The sequence below is a fragment of the Pteropus alecto genome, unplaced genomic scaffold (genome assembly GCF_000325575.1).
Source record: "Pteropus alecto unplaced genomic scaffold, ASM32557v1 scaffold33, whole genome shotgun sequence".
Lineage (NCBI taxonomy): Eukaryota > Metazoa > Chordata > Mammalia > Chiroptera > Pteropodidae > Pteropus > Pteropus alecto.
The window spans coordinates 5157469-5182825 of record NW_006435762.1 but is presented as its reverse complement, the minus strand read 5'-3'; the positions used below and the strand labels follow the sequence as shown (position 1 = coordinate 5182825).

The following is a 25357-nucleotide window of genomic DNA, read 5'->3' as shown; positions in this document are numbered from 1 at the left end:
AGCCTAAACACATAATCAGGAACTTGGCAAAGGAAGAGAATGGTAGTAGAGGTTCTGGTCTTGGCTGGCTATAAGGAACAAGCAGATAATCAAATATAAACAAGTCACATCGCATTTTTAATATGAGTAAGAATACAAGTCTATTTTAAAGTTGTTTTGCCTGGTCACTGCCAGGCATCTCTTAGCTACTGTGTTTGCAGATTCATATTCTCTCTCTCTCTCTCTCTCTCTCTCTCTCATGCTCTCTCTTCCTCTCTCTCTTTCTCATTCTCTCTTTCTCATTCTCTCTCCCTCCCTCCCTCCCCGCTACCCCTCCCTCTCTATCTCCCTCATATTTCTAAACTAGAAATTCCCAGATAAGATTTTGATATTTTGATATTCGACATTTAGCAAAAGACTGTTATTAAACAATGACTCATGGAAAGGTAAGACATCTTAATGAAACAGCAGTTTTGATGTTCTCTGGCACCTTCTAAGATTTTACAGTAGAACATTTGAGAACGGGATGCTTCCTATTCCCACAGTATGTTTTCAGAGAAAATATCTCATTCCTAGCTTATATAAGATATATGTCTTTTCTCCTCAACAATTTGGGACCTGTGATAATTTTTTGGACATCAAGCAACTCTCCTACATTAACTAGAAGGCAGGACTTTAAGACGTGTGCTCTTGATCCTCCCTGCAGTGCCATTTTATAAGTTCATAAATCAGGGATTCTATTCAGAATTTGTCTAGTGGTGCCCTGTTCACTCAAATTCAAAGCCTTGGCAGGATCAGAAATTGTCTAAAACTGATTCTTCCATTATCCATCAAGTATAATTTTGACAATGAAAGTGAAATCTAAGATACTACTTCCTAAAATAAAATTCTCCACAGTGGCTTCCCCAAATGTCTCCATGAGACCTCCCTTCTCAGCACCCTCATTCCTCCTTTCTTTTCCATCCCCATTATACCCACAGCTTTACATCTCAGAAAGAATAATCAAATGACAAGTGAAGGGCATTGAGATGGTTTCATCTAGCATTTTGGAGTGTCAACATCAAAAGACCCTCCTTGGTTTCTCCTTTTTGAAGGAGAGCACTTTATTCAGCTCTGCGATTTGCTTGCCTGCTTTCTCTCTCTCTCTCCTCTTTACCTGGTCTCTAACTACTTGGTCCTCTGAGAAATTCCTCCACTTTCTTTTGACTCTTCCCTTCTGAAGGGTACTTCAGTGGATTCTGATAAAAAGAGTTCTGTTCTGGGTCTAGGAAATCTCTAACTTAGGGCAGTGCCAAAATTCAAGACCTATGTTCTGTCTCCTCCCAGACTTCTGTTCTAGAAAATCATTCATGAACAAGCCCACACACTAACTGGGTTATTAAAAGGAAGAAAACTAGAATTGCAAATAATCCCATGATTGAACAATGATTAACATCTGTTGATTTTTTAGGGTATGAAATAGCGTGGTATGGTGTGGTGTAGTATGGTCTATGTGCTATGTATGGTATAGTATAAGTAATACATAGACATAATTATATTAAACAACTATTTATTGTTTATATAAAAATCAATTTTTACAGCGTGTGATGTATTTTTATTTTCTAAATCTGGCCACCCCATATCATCTCTAATCCTAACAGGTTTGTTTTCCTTTACATATACTCTCACTAATACTCTCACATTTTCAAAAACTAAGAACCAATAAAATTGGATTTCAGGAATAATTTTGTGAAGGAAATTGATAACATTTTGCTACTCATGCACTGCGTAGAAAAATTATCTCATTGACTAGGAGTATGTTAATGAAGAAAATGAGAGTGATTTTGATTTACATTTTTGTGTTATTGAGAATGATAGCTTTGCTATGTACTAACTGGTTGATAAGTGTATACTGATTATTTTAGTTGACTCAGTACTAAGTAATTAAAGATTTTTATTTAAAGTTAAATAAAAGATAAAGTTGGCAGATTAAAGTCTAATAAAGAGGAGATAGAGTAAATTCACATGGAAAAGATATAATAATATCACTGATTTTTCTTCCCTAATGCATTAAAAAATTAGAAATGCAATTTTTGTAATCCTCTATAAAGGAAAAAATATGTTATTTTAGGAGTGATCATGGGATTTTGTTTTTGGAAGGGGATTGCAGATTGTTTTGTTTTATTAATTCAATTTTTTTAGTGTATTTTAAAAGAGGACCTCATCATGGATATGGTTTTACTTATTTATGTTCAACATAATATTGTCAACAATGCACTCCTTGAAACTAGGAGTGATTTCAAGTCATAATGAGGACTGCATATAAGATATTTGTGACTTGTCAAGCCCACAAGAAATATAGAGAATTGCACCTGAACTATATCAACTATCTATATCAACTCACTGTCAATCCTTTGACAGTATCATATTTCAGACAGTAACTTTATAAACTTGGGCACCTAGAGAAATTCTTTAACAAACTAAAACATTTTCAGGGTGATATTAACTATAGACATTTTTAGGTATCACATACAGGCAAGAATTACAAAATGGATTTGTACTGAAAACTTTTCCAAGTTCTTGTAATTAGTATAACCATAATGGATGGAAAATAATGGCATGAAAATTTTCTTCTACCCATCTGCAGACCCATTTCCTTCTAGTGTGGAGGACAGCCATAAAGGCTGGGCAATGGAAAAAGTCCGCAGCTGCTCATTGGGTGTTTATGGAAAGTGACATGGCATCAGGGCTCACAAAGAGCCTGAAGGGAGGTCTGCAATACTAATCAAGGGAAAAGCAATTCATCTGGCTTGTTCTGATATCACTTCTTGGCAGTAAAAAGAGACTAAGATAATGTGAAAATCTGACAGTTAGGAAGTGATGAGTGAAAGCAGATACTTAATATCACCTATCTTTTCTGGTCATCAGGCATCTGTGCTACTTTGAATATTATTTTCAGTGTTGAAATGATTTACATAGAATCACTCAGGTACTGTTCACAATAAATATGAGGTGGCAGCAAATAACATCAGAATTAATGCATGTTTCTAGTTGTTTTAGTCCTCAACTATATTTTAACCAGCTAGTATGTTTTTATCCAAGGAATTCCCCATCCCAAAAATATGATACTTTTAACTCTTTTTGTTTCTCAATACACTTGTTTTTTTTTTACCTTTGCCTTATTGGAAGAGGTCATTGAGAAGACATGACCACCAGTTGACCTGGGAGCTGGAACCAGGGAATCAGAGGCTCCTCAGCCCCTTCCCTGCTCTTGGAAGGTACATTATGCCAGCTGTTCCTACAGCCGGAGTTGTTTCAAGATGCAGCCTTGATAAATTAATGTGTTGTTCAAAGTATTTGGACTGAATATATGACCGAACCCTGTTAAAGCCTATATATAAACTTTTTTTAAGATTCTGGCAGGCAGGTGGGGTGGGGGGAGGCGAGTGGACTGGAGATCTACTCATCTTGCAGTCACTTAGGGCAAACCTCATATGTAAGTTCCCTTGCTTGTTAAACTTGCCACCTCCCAATCTAGAGGGGTCAGTCTCCTTCTCAGGTTTCTCTTTGCCCTTTGTGTATGGGAGCCAATTTGTGAACCAACAGCCATAGCTGATAAGGGATAGATTCTTATAAAAAGATTTATACATTTCCTGTCTGGGAGCCAGTACCATAGTACCAGTACTTTAGTAGCCATTACTTAAATACCAGAGTATTTAAAATTGCAATGGTTGAGAGAATATCTCCTGAGCTGTGAGCTATGTGAGTCTGAATGAAAGCTTAGCTGTTTCCAATAGCTTTGTGACCTTGAGAAAGTCATTTAAACTGCCTAAGTCTTATCATCTATAAAGTAAAAATAATATTAGCACTTATCTCACATGGTAATAGAAACAAAGGACTTAGCACAATTCATGGCATACGTAAATATTCAATAAGTAATTGATATTTCTTATAGTAATAAGAAATATTAACAAATATAAGTTACATTATAGTATAATTTACTATAGAAGTGTTCTAATTATTACATTTCCTCATGAGTTTTCTCCTCTCCCATATGAATAGCTGAATATTGAGGTAGAAATATTTTTTCCTTCATACATTTTCTCCTAGAGGCTACCATTATTAGCAGCATATAGACAAACAGGAGATGGGAAGTGATGTCTTCGTGTTAAATCTGTATTTCCTAAGCAAGGTCAGTATAGAAACTCACTTTCTATTTGTCTGGGTAAATCTTTCTCTTTCTTCCGGAAATAGAAAACATTTTCACAGAGCCTTTAGGAGACTCTGATATGAGAGTATTAGTTGATGAGAGAGAAAGTAATCGTTCTCTTCTTGTGCGCTTGGACTGAGAGCCATCAAAGTAAGTTATCACCTGTTCTCACGTCTCTTAAAATCCTGATTAGTTTTCTAGCAGAAGTACTCCTTTCTGTTATGTCTCACCACCAGCTCTAGGAAACAGCATGCCTGCTTTAACATTAAAACTTCAATGACTGTGCTTTAAATAAAGTTTCATCCTTGTATGGGGAAATGACTTGCATGTACTATAAAAACTTATTTTTCTCTGCATAGATCCATAAATATTGCTTTAAAGTCTCTTTCAGGAATTCAGATCCTCTTATCATTGCTTTTATGCCTCTTTTCTCCTAAAATATTTAAATTGGAAAATAATACTTTAAAAAAACTCTCTCATCCCTTCTACCATTTTTCAATTAAACTCATGAGAGCGAGCGAGAGTGAGAGAGATCTAATTTATAATATGAACTATATATTTAGAATCAGAAAATAAACCGTGTGAACAAAATGTTTCAGAAATAAACGTACAAAAATATGGAGAAAGTATTGACTTTGAAATCAGAAGAATTATTTTTAGTTACTTCCTCTGCTATTTATGAACTGCGTGACCTTGGACATGTCACACAATCTCTCTGAATCTCAGTTTTATTACCCAGAAAATGGGAGTCAGTGCCTGTCTGACCTGCCTCTGAGCTTTAGTGAAGAGCAAATAAGATCATGCATAGAAGTGTTTTATAAATTCCAAATCCCCATTCAAACATTTTTAGCAGTACAGAATTAACTATTCAGCTGTACTTCAGAAACTCTCTTTAAAGGTTCTGAAAAGTTTGCTGCCTTTTATAATTGGGACTATGCGCTGCCCTGCTATGTTGAAGGCTTGGAATTCACTGCTTCCAGAACATCCTACACCACATAATATTTCTTTGAATGTTGAGATATATTGATAAGACCAGATTATGCAAAAAACACACTGATATTGTACTTGAAAGATTATTGAATAATTTCCCTTTACCCTATTTTTAAGAGCAAACTTTTAAAAAGCCACAATATTGACTAATGTATTGTTCCCATCTACATCATATAACATATTCTTTAAATCTTTTATTATCCCTGAGTGGCTATAACATCTCAGCTGTTTAAAATGATTTTTTTTCAGATTTATAACATTTCATAAAAATTTCAGGTGTAAAAAATATTTCTACTAAGCTATAACTATCCCAGCCTCATGAGTATTTATTTTTTAAAAGGTGTTATTCTTCATAGCATAACATCAAGGTGTTAATTTAAACATATATTCTGAGAAGGAAAATATCCATTGGTATTGCTAATTTAAAAACATTTATACTAACCAGAATTTTATACCTGATATAAGAGTAAGGGTTAAATGACCCCAGAACTCCATTCTTTCTGGGAATAGAAAAAGAAATCTCTTGGCATCTGCAAACATTAACTTCTTGTGTATTTTAAATATGCACATTAAACATCTCTGAAATGTTTAAAAGGGGAACTTTTAAAAGACAGTGACACATACCTGGATTCAACCAACTCAAAAGTAACATGGTACTATATAGATTGAAAGAGTACATCAACTCATATCAGTAATAAAATTATATTGCCTTGTGATCAGATGTGAGAATCTTGCTTCTTTCTCTCCTCAAATTCTTTTTAGAAACAGTTATCTCAAACTTGGGGTATTAACCAGATGTCAGCCCCATTTGAACTAAGTGAGAAAGATGGAAGCTGCCTTAGGACAGCATTTCACAAAATGAATTCCACAAAACTCTAGGCCCTCAAGATGTTCTTTAAAAAAAGAATTTGTATGGGAATGGGATTCTATGGTCAGAGAAGTTTGTGAAATATTATATGCTATATCTCCCTTTTAGATATTTGCAATATGCGTACGTTACGTAGTTTTAATAGTCCTGCGGTCAGGTATATCACAAGTTCATCTGATCTGAGAAATTTTATGATATGGCTTCTTAATATCCCGTAGAACAATTTCAGAATTGTCTCTATCCTGAAAAACCTGTGGTACTAAAAGGAAAGACAGTAGCTGTAGAGACCTAGGCATTTATCTTGTGTCATAACTCACAATGCACACCTTCACAGGAGGATATGTGGATGAGAAATTTGGAAAAAGAAATTCTTAGAGAGATAGACCTGTTTTTTTGCTTGTAGTAAGTTATTGGTCCCAATTCTTTACTCCTATCTCCACCCAATCATATCATTTATTATACATCCTCACCCTGGCCATGGTCTCAGCCCTTGACATTGGGCTTCACCATGTGACTTGCTTTCACCAATCAGATGTTAGTGGACCCGAAATGAGCAAGGCTTTAAATGTGTTTGCCCAGTTGTCTTACCTTTTTTTATTACTGATTTTTCTATGAGAAAAACACATCTCAGCTGCTGTTACAAGTCCTAGTTAAACTGGCGTTAACTATCATCTTTGACCCAAGCCTAGCTGAACATAATAACCTACATTGGCCAACCTTAGCCAACATGCAGATACATGAATAAGAAATATTTGCATATTGATGTATACCAATGAGTTTAGGGGTAGTTTATTTTGCAGCGTTTTCATGGCAATTGCTGACTTATGTACTGCTCCATAGGAGTTTGCTCCAAAATAATTAATACTGCTATGAATGTCCACGATGACTGAAGGAGAACATGAGAGTGAAATCAAGAGATGTACCATAGGGCGATGAATTTGTGAATTATTGAGTTTTTTAATTCCCTTAATTCTTAAGTTCTTGAAAACTATGTCCTGTCAAAAGTAACTTTTTGATCTCTCACTTGTATTATTATCTCAACATTTCTAAAGAAAACATACCATCCTGGGCATCTCAGCTTTTTCCACTTAGAGAAAATGAGGCTATAAAAATCATTTAATTAACATGAATATAAATTGGAAAAGAAAAAAAAATTGTAGCTTATATATTAAGACCAAGGATCCCACAAAATTCCACAGAATTTGGAGAATTATTAGCAAATTCTCCAAAATATTAATTTTAATTTTACTGCTATTTAGCGAAGGGAGTGAAGAAATGGACCAGAAACCCCCCTGCCTAGGGAATTGGTAGTTCTAGCTGACAAGCATTGGCCCACCAAGCTGCTCAGTGCTCCCAGCCAAGATCTTCATCACAAGGACCCCTGTGAGCTTCACAAGAACTATGCTCTCTTTCTCCCTGTAGCGCCTCCACCATCTGTTCTTTTTCTCATCCATATGCACTGTCTAGTCCTTCTCTCCATTTCTACATGTTCTAGGCTCCTCTGCTTCTTAAATTAGTCAACTATGTATAAAATGTGTGATTGTAGTAATTAAGTGGTTAATGTAGGTAAAACTGCCTTACCTTGTTGCTCGATAAATGTTGACCTCTTTTCCTGCCTATCCTACCTATCCTACTATTTCCTATTTCCTTAATGATAGTCCAGTGATATATATATATACACATATATATATATACACAGACAGACACACACACACACAGTTCACCGAGTATATAAATATGAATAAAGTAATCATAAATAAGAAACCAGTGTTAATGATAGCTGCTGAGATTTAACTTGGTTCTTATAGAATTTGACTATGACTAATTTTAATGGCCAGCTGAGGAGCACACTATCTAGAACATAAGATCAAGATGATGATGAGACAGCAGATCTGGTTTTGAATCTTAGCTCTAAAACTTACTGTTTGATAAGTTAATACGCTCTCTTAAACTCAATTTCCATATCTGAGAATAGTAAATAATATTATTTAATAAGATAGCATCTATAAAGAATACTATCTAGTGGGATCCTATATATTAAGGACTGAGCACAATGCCAAACACATAGTCAGCAGTTAATAAATGCTAGCCTATTATAATTATTGTACAAGAGCTAAGTTTGTACATAATAATACATTTACTTTATAATACAAATAACTACTTTAAAATAAGCATGCTATTACCATTATCTTTATTTTAAAATCACTACCTTTATGAGCTGAAATGCAGGGACAAGAAGAAAGATTTATTGTATTAATTCATCTCACTCCTGCCACATTTCTAATCTGCTTTACACATCAGATAGCTGGAGTTTAGGGGTATGCTGGAAAAAAAACTGAAGGTTAATGTGTATTATCTACATGCTTCAGAGCTTAAGCAAATTACTGGCTGGTCATATCAAGGTGAAACACAGTGGAATGAACCCACTGTGGCCACACCTCTATTTGAAGGCTACTTGGGGAAAAAAAAAGAAAGAAAGAAAGAAAAAATGAAGCACAGCTATTTTAACAAATAGGAGTAGGAGTGATTAATTACTTTTTAGTGTCATTCAACAGCTTGTCACCCAGGGAGTAACCTCATTTTTCCAATTCCCATAAATTTAATAGAGGTCACATCATGGCCTACTTGGCTGAAAAGCATTGCTTCTGAAACCCTGATGGTACTTTTAAGTCTACCGATGTGTGAACATAATTCTCTGCATCTCTTAGCCTCACATACTCTGTCTCTCCCACAGAGACACTTTAGTAGATCTGTGTGGCACCATGTAGAAAGTTATAAGTGATGAGCTCTCTGATACATTCCTCTTTCATGCAACAAGATGATAGAAAACTTAAAATCAATGGGTGTTATTCTACAGAGTAGAGTTTCTTTCCATTCTGTTAAGGGAATATAAAAAGATATTTATTGAAATTGAAAACTACTAATTAAGAGACCCTTGCAGTCTGAACATTTAGTATGGTATCTAAAAAGGAATTTTAAAGATCCCATTGAAATACGTATTGGTTAGGATGGTGGCTGGCTGTTGTGTCTAATTCTCATACCATCATGTGCATTAACTCACATGAAGAAATTTCTAAAAAGTAGAATAACTGCAAAGATCTGCCAAACACCAGGTGGAATTTCCAAAAACCAAATCTCCAAGGAAGAACAGGTGATAAAAATATTAGATTACCTATATTTATTGCATACCCAATTCAGAAAAACTAGAATGCAGCAGCCCCCAACTTTGTTTAAAGACTCATTTCTGGAGCTCTTGGTGCTATTTCATCCCATAATTCCACTACCAGTACCTCTCTTTTTATATATAATCCCTTTAACATTTGGGAAATGGAAATTGACAAGCAGTGATTTATTTCGCCTTGAGACATGAAGTTGAAGAGGTGGTAAAAGAAAGAGCAGTGAATTCTGGAGGTTAAAATTTGTTTGTTTGGGTTTGGTATTTTTCCTTTCCAATTCTCCTGTCAAAAAAAGTTTTATATGTAAGGCATAACAACAATGAGGTGAGATTCAAGGAGAGGGCCAGGAAGAAAACAGCAACCTAATTGCTAGCAAACACATCACGTACACCAGTCTCTTAACGCAAAGATGGGTCTTTGAAAAGATCATATATAGTGAAAAAAAGAAAGCATTAAACTCAAGTGGAATCCATAAACCATATTTTCCAAAAAAAAAAAAAAAAAATCATTGTAAATTGTAAGGAGGTCTACTAAAGGTTTAACAGAGGTGCTAGGTACTAAGATTTAAAATAAAATTGTAATGCAAAGAATAATTTAGGACAATGAATCTGATGTAGGAAAGAACTTTTCATTAAAAAAAAAATTAGTTCTAGCCTCTGCTACTAACATGCAAATTATTAGACTTTTATAAGCATAGGTTTTAATACCTAATAAATGGGGCAAATTGTTTTATCTGCTTCATGGAGATAGCAAGAAGTTAAATGTAATTATATACATGAAAGTGTCTTAGAAATTATAAAAAAATTATTAGTAATAGAGTCTTCAATACCTTTCATTTTTAGAGATTGTCCTCCAATTTTTTTATTTAATTTTATTACTTACCTGTTCTTTACTTATTGCTTCTAGTTTAAAATTTATTCTGCAATTTAATTTTTAATTGTTTTATAATTTTATTTCTTCCAATTCCCTAATCTCACTTTACAAAAAAAATAAATAAAAAACAAATAAACAAAAGAATGTTGCCTTTTTATTTTCTCATTTTAAAATCTTTTCAAAAATTATTTTTAAATTTTTTATATTTTAATTTAAATGAACGTCTTCATAAAGTGTTAAGTTTTCTAGCTTTTCCATATTTGGCTACGTTCATTCCTATTGGCTTCATTCTCAGAAATCTGTCCCCTGTAGTGAAGAAGTGTCCCTCAACACTGTTTCTACTATCATAACATCCATACTTAGAAAAAGTCTACCACATCAGATAAAGGCAGCTCTCTTGAGTAGTTCAATTCTGTATGATGGAGAAAGAAATGCAGAACATGCCAAAACATCAGGTTTCCATGACTGAGCTCTCAGAAATTAACAAGTAAAATAGTAAAAAATAGAAGACAAATGTTGAAAGATCTGAGCAAAAAAATCTGTAACTGATGAAATATACATGACTAACGAATATGCTAAAAATAGTCTCACAAGTAACTAAGGAAAGCAGGTGATAAAGTTTTAAAGAATAATAGGAAGTCCATACTTTCTTAAATAGCTTTTGGCAAAAGAGATGGAAATAAAAGCTATGAATTTTTTTCTGAGTAAAACACAGAACATATATATTTGTTATATATGCATACAACAAACATATGTAAGAAAACTAAAATAAATGAGCTAAGTATTCAACTGAAGATATTAGTAACAGAACTACAAGAGAAAAAAAAAAAAACTAAGGAAAGCAAAGGACAAAAAAAAAACAAGGCCAGCATTAAAAACAAAAAATTAGTGAATTAGAAAGCATAATGGGAGAATTAAAAGTCGATCTAAGAATTTGCTATTTATAGAGAAAAGCAAAATAATCAAACTGGAAATTCTAGTTAAGAGATAAACAATAAAAAAACTACGTGGTACTGACAGTGAGAAAGGGAATGATACCACTAGTACACAGAAAGTTAAAATTTTCTAATAATATAATGTTCTCCACTGTAATGACAAAATTTAAAAATATGAGTGAAACTGATAATTTTCTAGGAAAATATAAATTAACAAAACTGTGGAAAACACTGAAAACCAAACAGGACAACAATCAAAAAAAAAAAAAAGAGGTGAAAGAAGCTAGACTCAAATTTTTTTCAACTATTTCAAAATGTTCCAAAGCATTGAAAAGGATGGGAACCTTTCCAATTTGTTTTACAAAGCTAGCATAAGCCTGATACCAAAATGTAGTATATATTTGGCTTCATTCATAACTCAAAATAAATTACATATTTGGGAAAAAATTTAAATATGTATTTACTAAATGAAAATAAATCAATAAAAATTGATTTATTTTAAAAAGCCTAGTTTAGAAATGATCAAAATGCACGAACAAACTTACACATATACATGGCCAATAAACATGTGAGGTAGAGCCCATCTGATAAATAAATTAATTAAACATTGCTAGTACCTAGTATGGATGAGGGTGTAGAGAAACAAGAACTTAAATAATTTGTTGGTAAAACTGTAAAGCTTTTCTGGAGAGCACTTAAATGATGTCTATTCTAAAATAATTTTTTGAATTATGTACTCCTGACTTGGCAAATATAAACATAAGAATACATTATAGCAGATAGAATATAATGATTTGGAAATGATCAAATGTGTGGGCAAGGATGTATGTATAAGGCTATTCTATGTACATTATTTACGACATTGAGAACTTTCAATGTCGCTAGAGAAATTTCTCACCAGGAAAAACATTAAATGAGGATCTAGTAAAATTATGCAGTTATTTTAAAATAGTATACATCTATATTTAACATGAAAATGTCTATAATATATTCAAAGAAATAAATAATCAGTTTACTTAATAATATGGATAATGAATAATATAATTTTTGTAAATGGAAGGAAAAAGAGATAGATGATAACTAGCTAGCTATGGATAGGTAGACATATTCACGCCAAAATCTAACAGTGGTTATTTTTTAATAATAGAGTCGTGAATATTTTTTCTTTCTTATGATTTCTTAATTACCTAAATTTCTAACAGTTTAGTAGAGTTCTTTTCACTACCGGTGGTGAAGAACCTGTTTTGTTTTTGTCCTAATCTGTTGTGGACTGATACTTTGTTAAATATAGTAGAAAAGAATTATTAGAGAAAAATAAATTAAAAATAAGACAAAATTACAAAAGCTAATTTTTATCCTGAGCTTCAACAGACATAATATTTCTCTATTGAATTCTTAAAAGTTTCTAAATGCTTACTCTCTATTTTTGTGCTTATCTCATCATGGATCAGTAGTTTGTTAAATGACATTTTGTAGCACTAATGTAGTGATTAAAGACTTTAGGGTCAGACATCTAGGTATAAATCCCAATTACTAATTCTGTGGTCTGAGAAGATTCTCTGAACTTCAGCTTCCTCTATAAAAAGAATGCTGTGGACTAAATGTTTGTATCCCCTCAAAATTCGTATGTTGAAGCCTAATCCCCAATGCAATGGTATTTGGAGGTGGGCTTTTGGGAGGTCACGAGGGTGGAGCCCTCATGAATGGAATTAGTTCCCTTAACGAGGAACGCCAGTGAGCTCTTTCACTCTCTTCCTGCCATGTGAGATTACAATGAGAAGTTGGCAGTTGGCGACCTGAAAGAAGGCCCTCAGAATTTGACTATACTGGCACCCTGATCTTGAACTTCTTAGCTTCCAGAACTGTGAGAAAGAAAAATTTGCTTTTTAAGCCATCCAGTCTACAGTACTTTGTTATAGCAGTTCTGAACTAAGACAATGGATATAAAAATAGTGCTTCATATTTTGATTATTAAATGAGGTAACAGATATAGAACACTTAGAACATTGCTTGTAATATATTTGACTATTTGAATGTTTGCATTTAGTAGCACTAGCATTGCTTTTATAAAAAATAGAGTAACCAATGGGGAAAATAAAGTCGATGATGCAGCAGATGATCTTGAGATACTCTCCAAGAATGCAGAGGTAAAAAAAAAATCAAGTCAGAAAACCTAAAAAATAGAGATGGAATATGCAACTTAAGAATTACTTTTTTAAGAAAGAAAACATGGCAGTTGGAATGGGACCAGTAATCTAATGTGTAACCGGAGAAAACTTCTAAGCATAAAAAAAAAAAAAGTCTGAGTATAGAAACACAAGAGAAACAAAAAACTTAACCTCTTTCCAGGCAAAATAGATGAATATAGAACACATCGGGATTCATGGTAATAACTTAAATAATAAGAAGATAGGAAAAATACTATATGTTAGAGAAAAGGAAGAAATTTCGTCAAAGGAAGTTCTTTTAAATTATGTATGATTTCATCAAAAAGTTATGTTTTTACATGCTAAATAAAAGAATATAAATGGAGAACTACATATTTACAAAGAAATTGTCATCTCAAGAAATGTATACTCAGCCATGTTCATTTACATGTATAAGGTCAGCAAAAATACATTCTCAAGTATGCATAAGCTCTGAAAAGAACCTCTCCTGAAAAAATTACTTGGAAGTGGGTGCTAGCAAACTGAAAGATGATTAAGAAAAAAATAAATTATACAGAAGTCATTATACAAAAAGATTTACCAATTTTCTTCTGTGTATATCACTAAACACAACCCTCGTCTTATGGCAAATGTGCTCAAACAAGAGACCACATAATGAGAATGTGAAGGGACTGATGTGTCCTTTGACAGTGGCTTCTCAATAAAACTTTGAAGCAAGCCTCATTATGAGTTATTAGCTCCCGTTATAGAAATCAGTTTATAATTAGACAGGAAAAACCTATGACAAACATTTTTCCTTCGATAGGATTTATCTTCTCATCTAAAACTTCAATTAAAGGTGATTATAATTGTGCTTTTAAAAAAGGGAGAGGAATAAAAGGAAAGACATCTAAATCTTAGTGTGATCATTTTTCATTAAACTTTATTTGAGATAACTGTAGATTCATATGTAATTGTAAGAAATAATGCAGGGAGAGCCCATGTACTTTTTACACAGTTTCTCCCAATGGTAAGATCTTGTAAAACTATAGCATGGTATCGCCACCAGAATACTAACATTGATACAATCCACCGATCTTAACATTTCTCCAGATTTATTTGTACAGTGTGTATATTTAATCCTGTTTAATTTTATGATGTGGAGATTTGTGTATCCACCCACCATGATTAAACTGTACTGTATCCTTCCTGATGTCCTTTTGTAACCACAACAGCCATCACATCCCTAACCCCTCACAATCACTAATTGGTTCTCTCTATCTCTGTAATTTGTCATGTAATCATAAAGTATGTAATCTTTTTGGATTGGCTTTTTCACTCAACATAATTCCTAGAGATTCTTTTAAGTTGTTACATGTATTACTCATTTGTTCGTCTTATTGCTGAGTGGTATCCCATAGTATGAATTTACCACAGTTTAATCATTCACCCATTGAAGGACATCTAGACTGCTTCCAGTTTGGGGCTATTATGCATTAAGTTGCTATAAACATGCACATAGGGATTTGTGTATGACCATAAGTTTCCACTTCTCTGGAATAAGTGCCCAGGAGTGCAATTGTTGAGTTGTATAGTACAATCATGTTTAGTTGAGTGTGTGTGTGTGCGCGTGTGTGTGTGTGTGTGTTAAGTTTATTGGGGTAACATTGGTTAATACAATTATATAATTTTCAGGTGTACATTATAATTTAACATCTGTATATTCTATTGTGTATTTACCACCCAAAGTCCAGTTTCCTTCAGCTACCATACATTTGATCCCCTTTACCCACTTCACCCTTCCCCTCTCCCCCTATATTTGACCCTTTTACCTCGACTACCTCCCCCTTCCTCCCCCACCTCCTACCCTCTGGTTACCACTAGTCTATAGTCCATGTCCATGAGTCTCTGTTTGTTTGTCCTGTTCATTTGTTGCTTTTAGGTTTATATCCCACATATAAGTGATATCATGTGATTTTTCAACTTTTTCTGTCTGGCTTATTTCGCTTAGCATGATTATCTCGAGTTCCATCCATGTTGTCGCAAATGGCTGTATTTCATCTCTTCTTATGGCTGAGTAATAGTCCATTGTATATATGTACCACAGTTTCTTTAGCCAATCATCTATTGTAGGACACTTTGGTTGCTTCCATGTTGGCCACTGTGAATAATGCTGCTATGATCATTGGTGAGCAAATATCTTTATGGATATGGTTTTTTAAGTCTTTGGGGTAAATACTCAGTAGAGGGACTGCTGGATCATATGGTAGATCAATTCTTAGTTTTTTGAGAAACCTCCATACTGTTTTCCATAGTGGCTATGCCAATTTGCAGTCCACCAGCAGTGGCATGTTTAATTTTTTAAGGAACTGCCAGTTTTCTTAAATGGTAGTTAGCTCTACCATTTTACATTTCTATGAGCAATGTGTGATTGATCCAATTCCTCACCATTCTCAGCTTTTGGTGTTATCACTATTTTTCATTTTATCCATTCTGATAAGGATGTAATGATATCTCATAGTTCAATTTGCATTTCTCTAATGACTAATGGTGTCTAACAATAAACATGTTGAACATCTTTTTATGTGCTTATTTTCCATCTGCATGTCCTTTTCAGTGAAATATCTATCCATGTCTTTTGCCCATTTTCAAAATAGAGTGTTTTGAGGTTTTTATTACCGTTGAGTTTTGATTCCATTATTATAAGAGAATATGCACAATGATTTCAGTTATTTTTCAGTTTGTTGAGGTTTATTTTATGGTCCAGAATATGGTTTATATCAGTAACTTTTTTATCAGTACTTGAGAAAAATATGTATTCTGCTATTGTTGGATGGAGTATTTTATATATATACATATGTCAATTACATTCTGTTGGTTGATTGTATTGTTCATATCTTCTATATCTTTGCTGCTTTTCTTTCTAGTAATTCTATCATTTGCTGAGAGAAGGATATTGAAATACTCAGCTATAATTGTAACAAGTATATTTTAAAACATTTTAGTGTTTTTTTTTTATTTAGGTGCATTTTATTTTATTCAGATTATACATTAAATTTGATTAAAACAAAAGAAGGCAAAAAATGTTCCTCAAAAGTCTGGTGTCTTCACTGTCTGCGCATACCTAAAAATGGAGCAATAAGGAATTAATTGGAAGTTCTGTGTGTTGGGGGGTGCTTTTCGACTGGGTGTCATTATAGAGTGATCTAGATGGGCTGATTTTTTTTCTTTCTCTAATTACAAGTTTTATTGTGACCTTGATTAACAAAACCCAGTAAGTTTCAGATATACAATTCAACAGTAAGGCGTGTACATATTCCATTGTGTGTTCACTGCCCACAGTTAGATTTTTCTTTCTGTCACCACATATTTGACCTTTTTTAGCCCATCTGCCCCCTCACATTTTAGATTTTTATTTGAAGACATATAAAAAGAAGTAGAGCATATAAAAAGAAATGCAAAACTTACATACAATATACAATTTACTATGATACAAAAACATGAAAAATATGGAAAAACATGGCAAAAACTAATGGCAATATACATGGTGATAGTGTTATAGGAGACTTAGTCTCAATCTTTAGATTTTTTTGTAATTTTCAAAAAACAGTATAAAATAAGGATATAGATCCTTATTTGTTGATACCTGATAACTCAAATAATGGCATATTTTTCAACATTTTTTGTTTCAATATTTTTTGTTCTCTCTTAGATCTTAAGGGATCACTCAAACTTATGTTCAAGAAATATAATGGGCACTCACTCACCATACAATATTCTAACAAGGGAGAACCTATTAGTAATATCAATCTTGCTAATAATGATTCTAATTATCGAAAAATGTTTGGTTGCATTTTTAAGAAAGGGAAGGTATCCAGAACATATTTCATATTGGTTATTTCTGCTATTAGTGAGCTATATGTTATTTTTATCTGTGTTTTTAAACAAACTTAAGATTATGTGCCACAATTTCTGAAAATAGATTTGATATTTATTTCTTAAAAGAGCTTTGAGATATCTTAGAAAAAGTATTTTATAAAGTATTATCTGGCTTTCATGAAATTATCAAATATATTTACAAAATATGTATTTTCTTGTTAAAATTTGAGCTTGTGATTTTAACACACTATTGAAATCTCATTTAATATCTTCTCATGAAAACAACAACTACACCCATAAGAATTTTCACTGCATTTTCCCTTAAATATTATAATTTGTCCATGCCTCATTCAAAAATATTTTAAGCTTCATTTTGAAATAAAAATTTAACACCTAATATTATATTTTCTTAATTCAGAGTCTTCTCACTGTTATACTAATTAGGCAGCTTAAAAGTTTCTACTCTCTTAACTCCATGACTTATATCATCAAAGACTTAGCTCATAGTTTTAGATAAATATGACTTGAACAAAGTCACTCTTCTTGCATCCAAACAAATTCACATCACATTAAATCCTTCATCTTCTGGAGAATTAACTTTTCTTCTTTACAAATGTCTCCATAGAAATTTAAAAATTCAGCAAAATATCTGGAATGATTTTCTACATTTACCTATAATTCTACCTTTAAATTAAATATATTTTATAAATGTTTGCCTTATTGCAAAGCCTGTTTCAAAGATGTACAAGAACAAATAAAGCTATCTTTGATAAAATCAAGGAAGTTCTCTATCTACAATATTTGATTAATAAACCAGGATCACCACAAATATACTTAAAGCCTACCCAGCAAGTTACTTCTTTTCCATTTTTATGTGAATTGAAAAATTATCTTTGTCTTTCACTACTCTCGTATAATTTGGTTTCATGAAGTATTCTCTTTAGTATGTTAAAATTGATTATTTTTATTTCTTTTCTGGCCTTGAATCCTGTAGAAGTAGAGACTGTTATAGACATTAGAAGATAAGCATTTATTCCTCCCTTTGACTACGTGTTCATAGACAAAGCCTTTAAAATTATTAAATCCAAAGGTCTGCTTCCTCTTCTTGTGTAGGATCTGAATGTCCTCATGGAAGCTGTTCCCCAACTGCTCCCCACATGCCCCACACATTCATTCTACAACAAGTATGTCTGTGAAAGGAAGCTTGTCTGCCTCATCACATTAAGGAAGAACACAGACAGGAAGAGGCAAAGAATATATACAATGTGCTTGTTTGTTTCTTTTTGTTTCCTATAAAATTTTATGTGATAAATCCAGGAGGTTTGGGAGTTTAAGACTTGAAAAGAAATGCTGAGTTCATTTAGAAGATAAAATTAACAAAGGTCTAGAATTTTAATACTATGGTATACTAACAAACAAAACTACACAATTTCTAGTCATTTTTTCTACTGACTTGAGCTTTATAAAGAGCTATGCCATCTAAAAATCTTTTTCTTTTTTTTTTTTCTGTTTAACTTTCTGTTTAGGTAGTTCTGGGTCCTGTGGGATCACATTGGTATAAAAGCGGAGATGCTGTCTCAAGCTGCCATGTTCAAACTACAATACTTTCTTAAATTATATTTTAAGATCTGTTTACAACCAGATTGACATGTGTAAGGTCAGACTTCAGGAAGAGTTATTAAATTAGTGTTAACGTTTTTCCCTTTTATTACTAATATTAACACGTAATCTTTATGAAGCATCCAAAGTTAGCAGTGACTGAGGTCTTTTCTGTTGTATCTTTCACAAATAGTCTATGCTTTTTTTAAATAATTGAGAAAAGTGTTTTATAATATGTACTTTGAGAGTACTTAAAAGAATATGACTAAAAGTTGAACCATTTCTAAAGGATAATTTGGAGGAGGAAAACCCTTACATTTGATTAACTATATGTAGTTGTTACAGGAAGAGGAAAAATAGCTTATATAGCTAAAGAGCTCTTATAATTAATAAAAGGATTAACATGTCAATGGAAATAGACAAGGAATAGAAAAAAGGAATGTACACAAAGCAAAATAGCCAAAATTTATGAAAAAGACCTATCTAATGCAAACTAAGAGGTAAAAGCAGTAATTTTTATCTGGTAATTAGTAGTAAACAATAAATATTTATTGATCGAATGGATGAAATAACATTTTAACCTATCAAATTTGAAAAGTGTTTAGAAAATAATATGAATTCTCAGAATTGACAGGATATCAGCAAAAGATAATAGAATCAGATAACTAGGGATGTTAAACATCTAGATTCTAAATTCTTTTTAGTTTTATAAAGGTAAAAGTAATAGAAATACATTTTAGAACAAAATATAGCCATTCTCAGCCAAACTGCACTTTAAAAAAATAATTGACAATAATGTTAATGTAAATGGCAAGTCAATCCTGACTTAAACTATAAAAGAAAATTTAAACTATATCATTTAAACAAACAGGATTTAGGATGCAAGAAATTTTATATTAACATATATACAAATAAATATTAACTCCAGATATTATAATCTCTAGTGAGAAAATTTCCCCCAGTATACACACAGATGGAAATAAAAAAGAGCAAAGATGCAGATATCCTAAATAAAATCACTAAACAGAAGATGGAGTTTCTCCTTCCCCATCAGCCTTGATTCTAAGGAACAGTAGGAAATTCTGAGGGGAAAAAAAGTACTGATCTACCTTTGTCATTATATTGATACTTCTTAATGTTTGGGGTTCTCCAAAATAATTATTTTCTTCTTCTATAGTTTATCCATAGTGCCCAGAAACCATTGAATTCCTGGAATTTTTATTAAGAATTCCACATTCTTGCCATGTTTTTCAGATACTGTGGCCTCTGCCAATAAATTCTAATAAATTTTTACTTCTTTTCTTTCAATAACATCCTAGAGAATATGATTCAGACTTAAATTAATCACTGATGATGTTAATGGCTCCTAGGAGTTTACTTCCGATACCCCTTATTATATTAAATCAAACTTGATAGTGTGCTAGATCATTGCTCAGCTGGGTTTTCATAAAAGCACTGGTATTTAATATGATTTATACCTGGTTTTCTGTTAACATCTTTGCTTATCGTGTGCTTTATTTTTAAAACAGACATTCTCAGCAAATGGCATTCCTTTAAGATATATCATACTTTAAAAATATTTTACAGGAAGCATTTTACAGTAAAATGTGTTACTTATTTTATATTATAGTCACATAATAGTGAACAGGAACAATTTATTTAATTTACAATCAAAATATTAATATTTTACTTGTAGTTTGCAAAAAGAATGTGTGCATATATATGTTTTGCTTATCTAAAAGATCAATTATATCCCAAGTTTATTAGGAAAGTTAAAGTACTGTATTTTTTTAAGCTTTGCAGCAAAGGGGCAGCTCTGGGGAAACCATTTGAAGCATCTGCTGAAGATATAGCAAGCGTGGCAAGTTTTATTGAGACAAAGCTTGTTACATGCTATCTACGGATGAGGAAACCTGATCTTGCCTTAAATCATGCGCACAGGTAAAACAAAATAATAACTACAAGTAAGTACTATCTATGCAAACAAAGGGTATTATGTAAACTTATAGTATCAATTTCTTTTCCATTTAAATTTAAAGACAAAACAACAACAAAAAACACAAAGGGCATCTCAATACCTGATGAAAGATATAGACATAAACAACTATTTCATAATTCAGGGCAAAATAAAAACGCAGATAACTGTAGTAGCAAATTACTGCAGGAAAGAGAAGGGAGAAAAGGTAAGTAAGGGAGGTGATATTAAAGGATGAGAGGATTTCCAAAATTGCACAAAATATGGAGAATGGTGGAAGGAAATTCTGTGAAACGTGAGCTAATAAGACTTAAAAGTGTATGGCTTATTTAGTAACAGCATAACTGACTTAAAGGAAGCCATGCAGGGTGCGAGAGCTGTCCACAGGAACGAAACACGTTTTATCTATGTCCTTAAAGATTTATTTTTCCTATTTTTATTCCTCTTCAGAACTCTGTATCGTTACATTATCTTGTGACTTCCAAAAATTCCCAGGGTTACTCAGGCCTATCTTTTTTTTCTATTAAAATATTCCTCTCTTATGGTCTATTTCTTAATGGGTAATAATCAGTTTAATCTACAGGGTAATAATAAGTTTAATCTACAGTAAAGATAAAGTGATTATGCTATGCTTTTCAAATAACTCTTTTGTTAGAATTATGATGCCTCTATCCCTCCCGCCTTAGAGCAATTTACCTAGAACATTTGTCTTGTCTATTCTCTGATCACACATCCTATACCTCTTTTGGACACAAATAGCAAAAGTATACAAACATGAAAGCAAAACTCTCGCCCTGTTAAATAACCACTGGAGAACATAACTATCAGTTATACTAATAAATAACCACTGGGGAATATAACTATCAGGTATACTAAGACCTGTTATGTAAGCAGATCTGCCAACATGGTGAAAGTCACTTACGACCTCACATTCACAAGAATGAAAAAGTCCTACCCAAGATTCTTCACAGCCCTAAGGAAGAGCTTTAGCTCATAGGATTAAGCTTGACATCAAGGACCAATAGACAACAAAATAACTTTGAAATTCACAAAATAACCTGCTTGAAAGAAATTCTCCTGCTTAAATAAATGACAGAACCTAAGGCAGATTTTCTTTGACACCAAAAGAAAATTCAACTCTGTATTTTCTGGAAACATTTTATGCAACTATAGTTTCCAAATCCAATATCGAGACATGTGGCCTGTCCAAGAATTATATTCTATTTCCATTTGAAAGAACCAATATTGGATATGTAACACGTATTTCGGTATGTCAAAGTATTGGGATTTCTGGGCACTTGATTGACCCGTGAGCACATTGGGAAAATATTTTAAATCAGAACTAGCCCTCAAAATGTCTAGGCATATGTAAACAATAATAAATTGAAATTCTGAAAGTAATTATATATCACCTTCTCCATGTCTTTCACTACACATAAAAAGGACGATCAACATAGCCTACACTTTAAGAAAAATATCTCCTAGATATTAGAAATGGTTTGATGAATTTTCAAAACCCTTATAATAATAAAAGTTTCCCATTGATATGATCAGGTCAAAGTTCTATTCACTCTTATAAAAATACATAATGAACATGGATCAAAAATTCCACTAAAATACAAATATAAGAAACAACTAAATGTTACAATTCCTGAGGACGAAGCGTTACCTTCATTAAGTCAGTATTTAGATTTAAAAACTTTTGTTTTAAAACTGAGAATGTTCTTTCAAGACCTTGAAAATTACTGGGGAGAGGATATATAATGGTGAATAGTAAAATGATCTTTCCTATTATGCTAGAATTAACTTTTGTATCCTTTTTTTCTATTGTAAAATAATTTTTGCTTCTGTTCCTAAAATGAACATTAAGAAATGCAAATCAATAGAGGTTAAACAGTCAATTCATACAATTAATAATGCACCAAGTGAAATAAATCATTTTTCTGTGCTTGTCATATTGCAGAACTGCAGAAGTCAATGCATATGATTCTAATATTAAAATGTTTTTAAAGATCTCAGATTTAAAAGCAGATCCTGAAATATAATCAATAAATATATTTCTTAATTAATTAATTAATTAATCAGGATACTCAGTCTATAAATATCTTACAACCATTAGTTGTACTCTGAATGCAAAATTTTGCTTTTGTATTTTCGCGTTGTGATGGTTAGTAGTAATCACGAATCAAGACTAAAATATTCCTTTTTTGCATTTATTTGCATTTGCTGAAGCATCCTTTCTTTAATTTTATGTAAATGTGAAGCCTACTGCATATCTTTAGGAGCTTTGTTAACACAAAAATTAGCTTAAAACTATCATATAGTTGTGTTTCTGATAAAAATAAGTGCATATTGTTTTGTCTCGTAGAAGAGTATGAGAACCATAACTCTATAGTTTTAAGTTCAACAAAGATATATTTTGAAAATAATCAGCTGAGTATTGCCATTTAAAATATGAAAAAGTGATGCAAAGGCTCTAGAGACAATTATCAAGAAAAAAATTTTTTTCTAATAACATATCCAAGTGTCAAACATGGATATCATTTTTTTCTTTTATTTCAACCAAAAGTAATGCCTAGATTCACCAAATACATCAACTCTGTGCTCACTTCATCAGATGCATGCCATTGTTTGTCAGTAGGTGTTTTGAACATCCTAAAACTGATTCCTAATTACTGCTATCTTATCAAGATTAGAAATTAGGGTGTAACTCTTTCTTATCATATAACTATATCTTGAGGTACATAATTGTAAAGATTCTAATGATACATGTCACTTTTTCCCGTATTTCTCACCTTTAGATTTTTGTGTTTTTGTTGCAGAATTTTGATGCCACAGATGCCAGCCAAAATAAAGTGTAAAATATCAAATATGTAGAAAAGATTCAATTTTGAAAATTATTTTATAATTGTGGCATTTACTTTTTTTTATTCATTCAACAAATATTTATCGAATGCCTACCAAAAGTCTGTGCTAGGCAGTGGAAAGGCAGTTTTAAAAAGGAGATATATATATACATGTATATACGTGTATATATATATTATATGTGTGTAGATATATATGTGTATATATATTATGCGTGTATATATATATATACATGTATATATATTATATGCGTGTATATAATATATATACGTGTGTATAATATGTGTGTATATATTATATACGTGTATATATATTATATATGTGTATATATATGTATTTATACACAGTAGAAGTGTGTATATATATGTATTTATACATAGTAGAAGAGGCAAAGTTAAAAAGCAAGTAAATATTAATAAATATATGAAAAGAGAGTGTGATAAATGCTATGAAGGAAATAAACATAATTTCATATTACAGAGGCAGCATAATATATTGAATCAGAGCACAGAGTCTGGAATCTGACTACCAAGGTCCTAATTCTGACTCCCCTACTCATTAGTTACCCTGAGTTTAATTCTCAACAAAATTGATTATAATAATGGTACCTACTTCACAAATACTATCTCACAAGGTTTTATGAAAATTAAATATAAACCCATGGGGTTTTTTTTTATTCCAGCCATGAAAGAGTTACAGGTAATGGACTTGCCTACCTGCTGTAAACAACTATAAAAACTGGACAGACTATATGAGGCTACCATTTTAAGGCACCGGACAATGGACACAGCAGGACTGACTTTGATCTTTGAGAGAAGGAAAATATACATTATGAGCCCCACGATTTTCTCAGCTTTTGGTTGGGGTTATTTTCCCACCTTAATTCAGGGAGATGGAGATCAAGTTACACTACAGTCTCTCTGAGCAAAGGATACAGAGATTAGAATACTAGGATACAAAAAAAAAAAATACTGTAATTTATAGGGCAGGTGGCCAAAGAAGAGATAGCTGTGTGCAGAAGTTGAGGATAGAAGTCTGCATGAGGATTTACTGCAGGTTCTTGGCCAATGCGAGGAGTGAGACTCCATGTAGCAGAGATTTTCTGCTATGGGACTAAGTTCTAAACAGAAATACTGGAAGGCCAGCAGTAATAGAAGATGCTAGAGTACCAGTGATAAGAGACCTCAGTGAGTACCTGAGGCATTCAGTGGAGACCTCAGAAAAGTCATGGTTTAAGGGTAAGAACCATGTCTTCAGAAAAGACCACACTTTAGGATTAAGCTCAAAGCCTAAATAGACCTTCCCTAGCATAGATTAAAAACATGACAAGAATAAGAATATTCATCATTCAACTGCCTGATAGGAAAAAAATTCAAGTTTACAGAGACAATGTCATAATCCAATTTCCTACAAAGTTTCATCTAAAATGTCCAGCATAAAATCAAAAATGACTACATATGCAAAGAAGTTGTAAATTGAGATTGGTACTTAAGAAAATAAAAAGTCCATAGAAACAGCCCCCAAGAATATCCAGATTTTGTAATAAAAAAGCTGTGAAAAACAGCTTCAGGGACTGTGAGGTAAAGATAGTCCTAATAAGTGAAAAGATGATGAGAATCTAACAAACAAACAAACCTATAGAAAAGATCTAATGAGGATTTCTCATAGATTAATAAAATATCTGAAATTAAAAAATGTACTGATTGACCTTAATATCAGATTGGAGAACGCTAATGAAAGTGTTAGTTAACCTGAAGAAAAATCAGCAGAAATTAACCAATATGAAGAATGAATTGAAAAAAAGCTTTAAAAAAAATTAACCAATGCTTCGGTGACCTGTCCTCAGGGACTGCAACTATCAATCTAGCATACATGTAATCAA

The 25357-nt window shown here is 32.4% G+C and overlaps 1 protein-coding gene across 3 annotated transcripts in view; it reads left to right on the top strand.

The window, feature by feature from the left end:
• Nucleotides 1-25357, top strand: part of SPATA16 (spermatogenesis associated 16) — a 223248-nt gene that overhangs the window by 49159 nt on the left and 148732 nt on the right. For all 3 annotated transcript variants that reach the window (XM_015588523.2, XM_006910842.3, XM_015588522.2), the window contains one exon: nt 20431-20576. In XM_015588523.2, coding sequence (XP_015444009.1) covers nt 20431-20576 — 146 coding nt within the window. The remainder of the gene's footprint in view (nt 1-20430; nt 20577-25357) is intronic.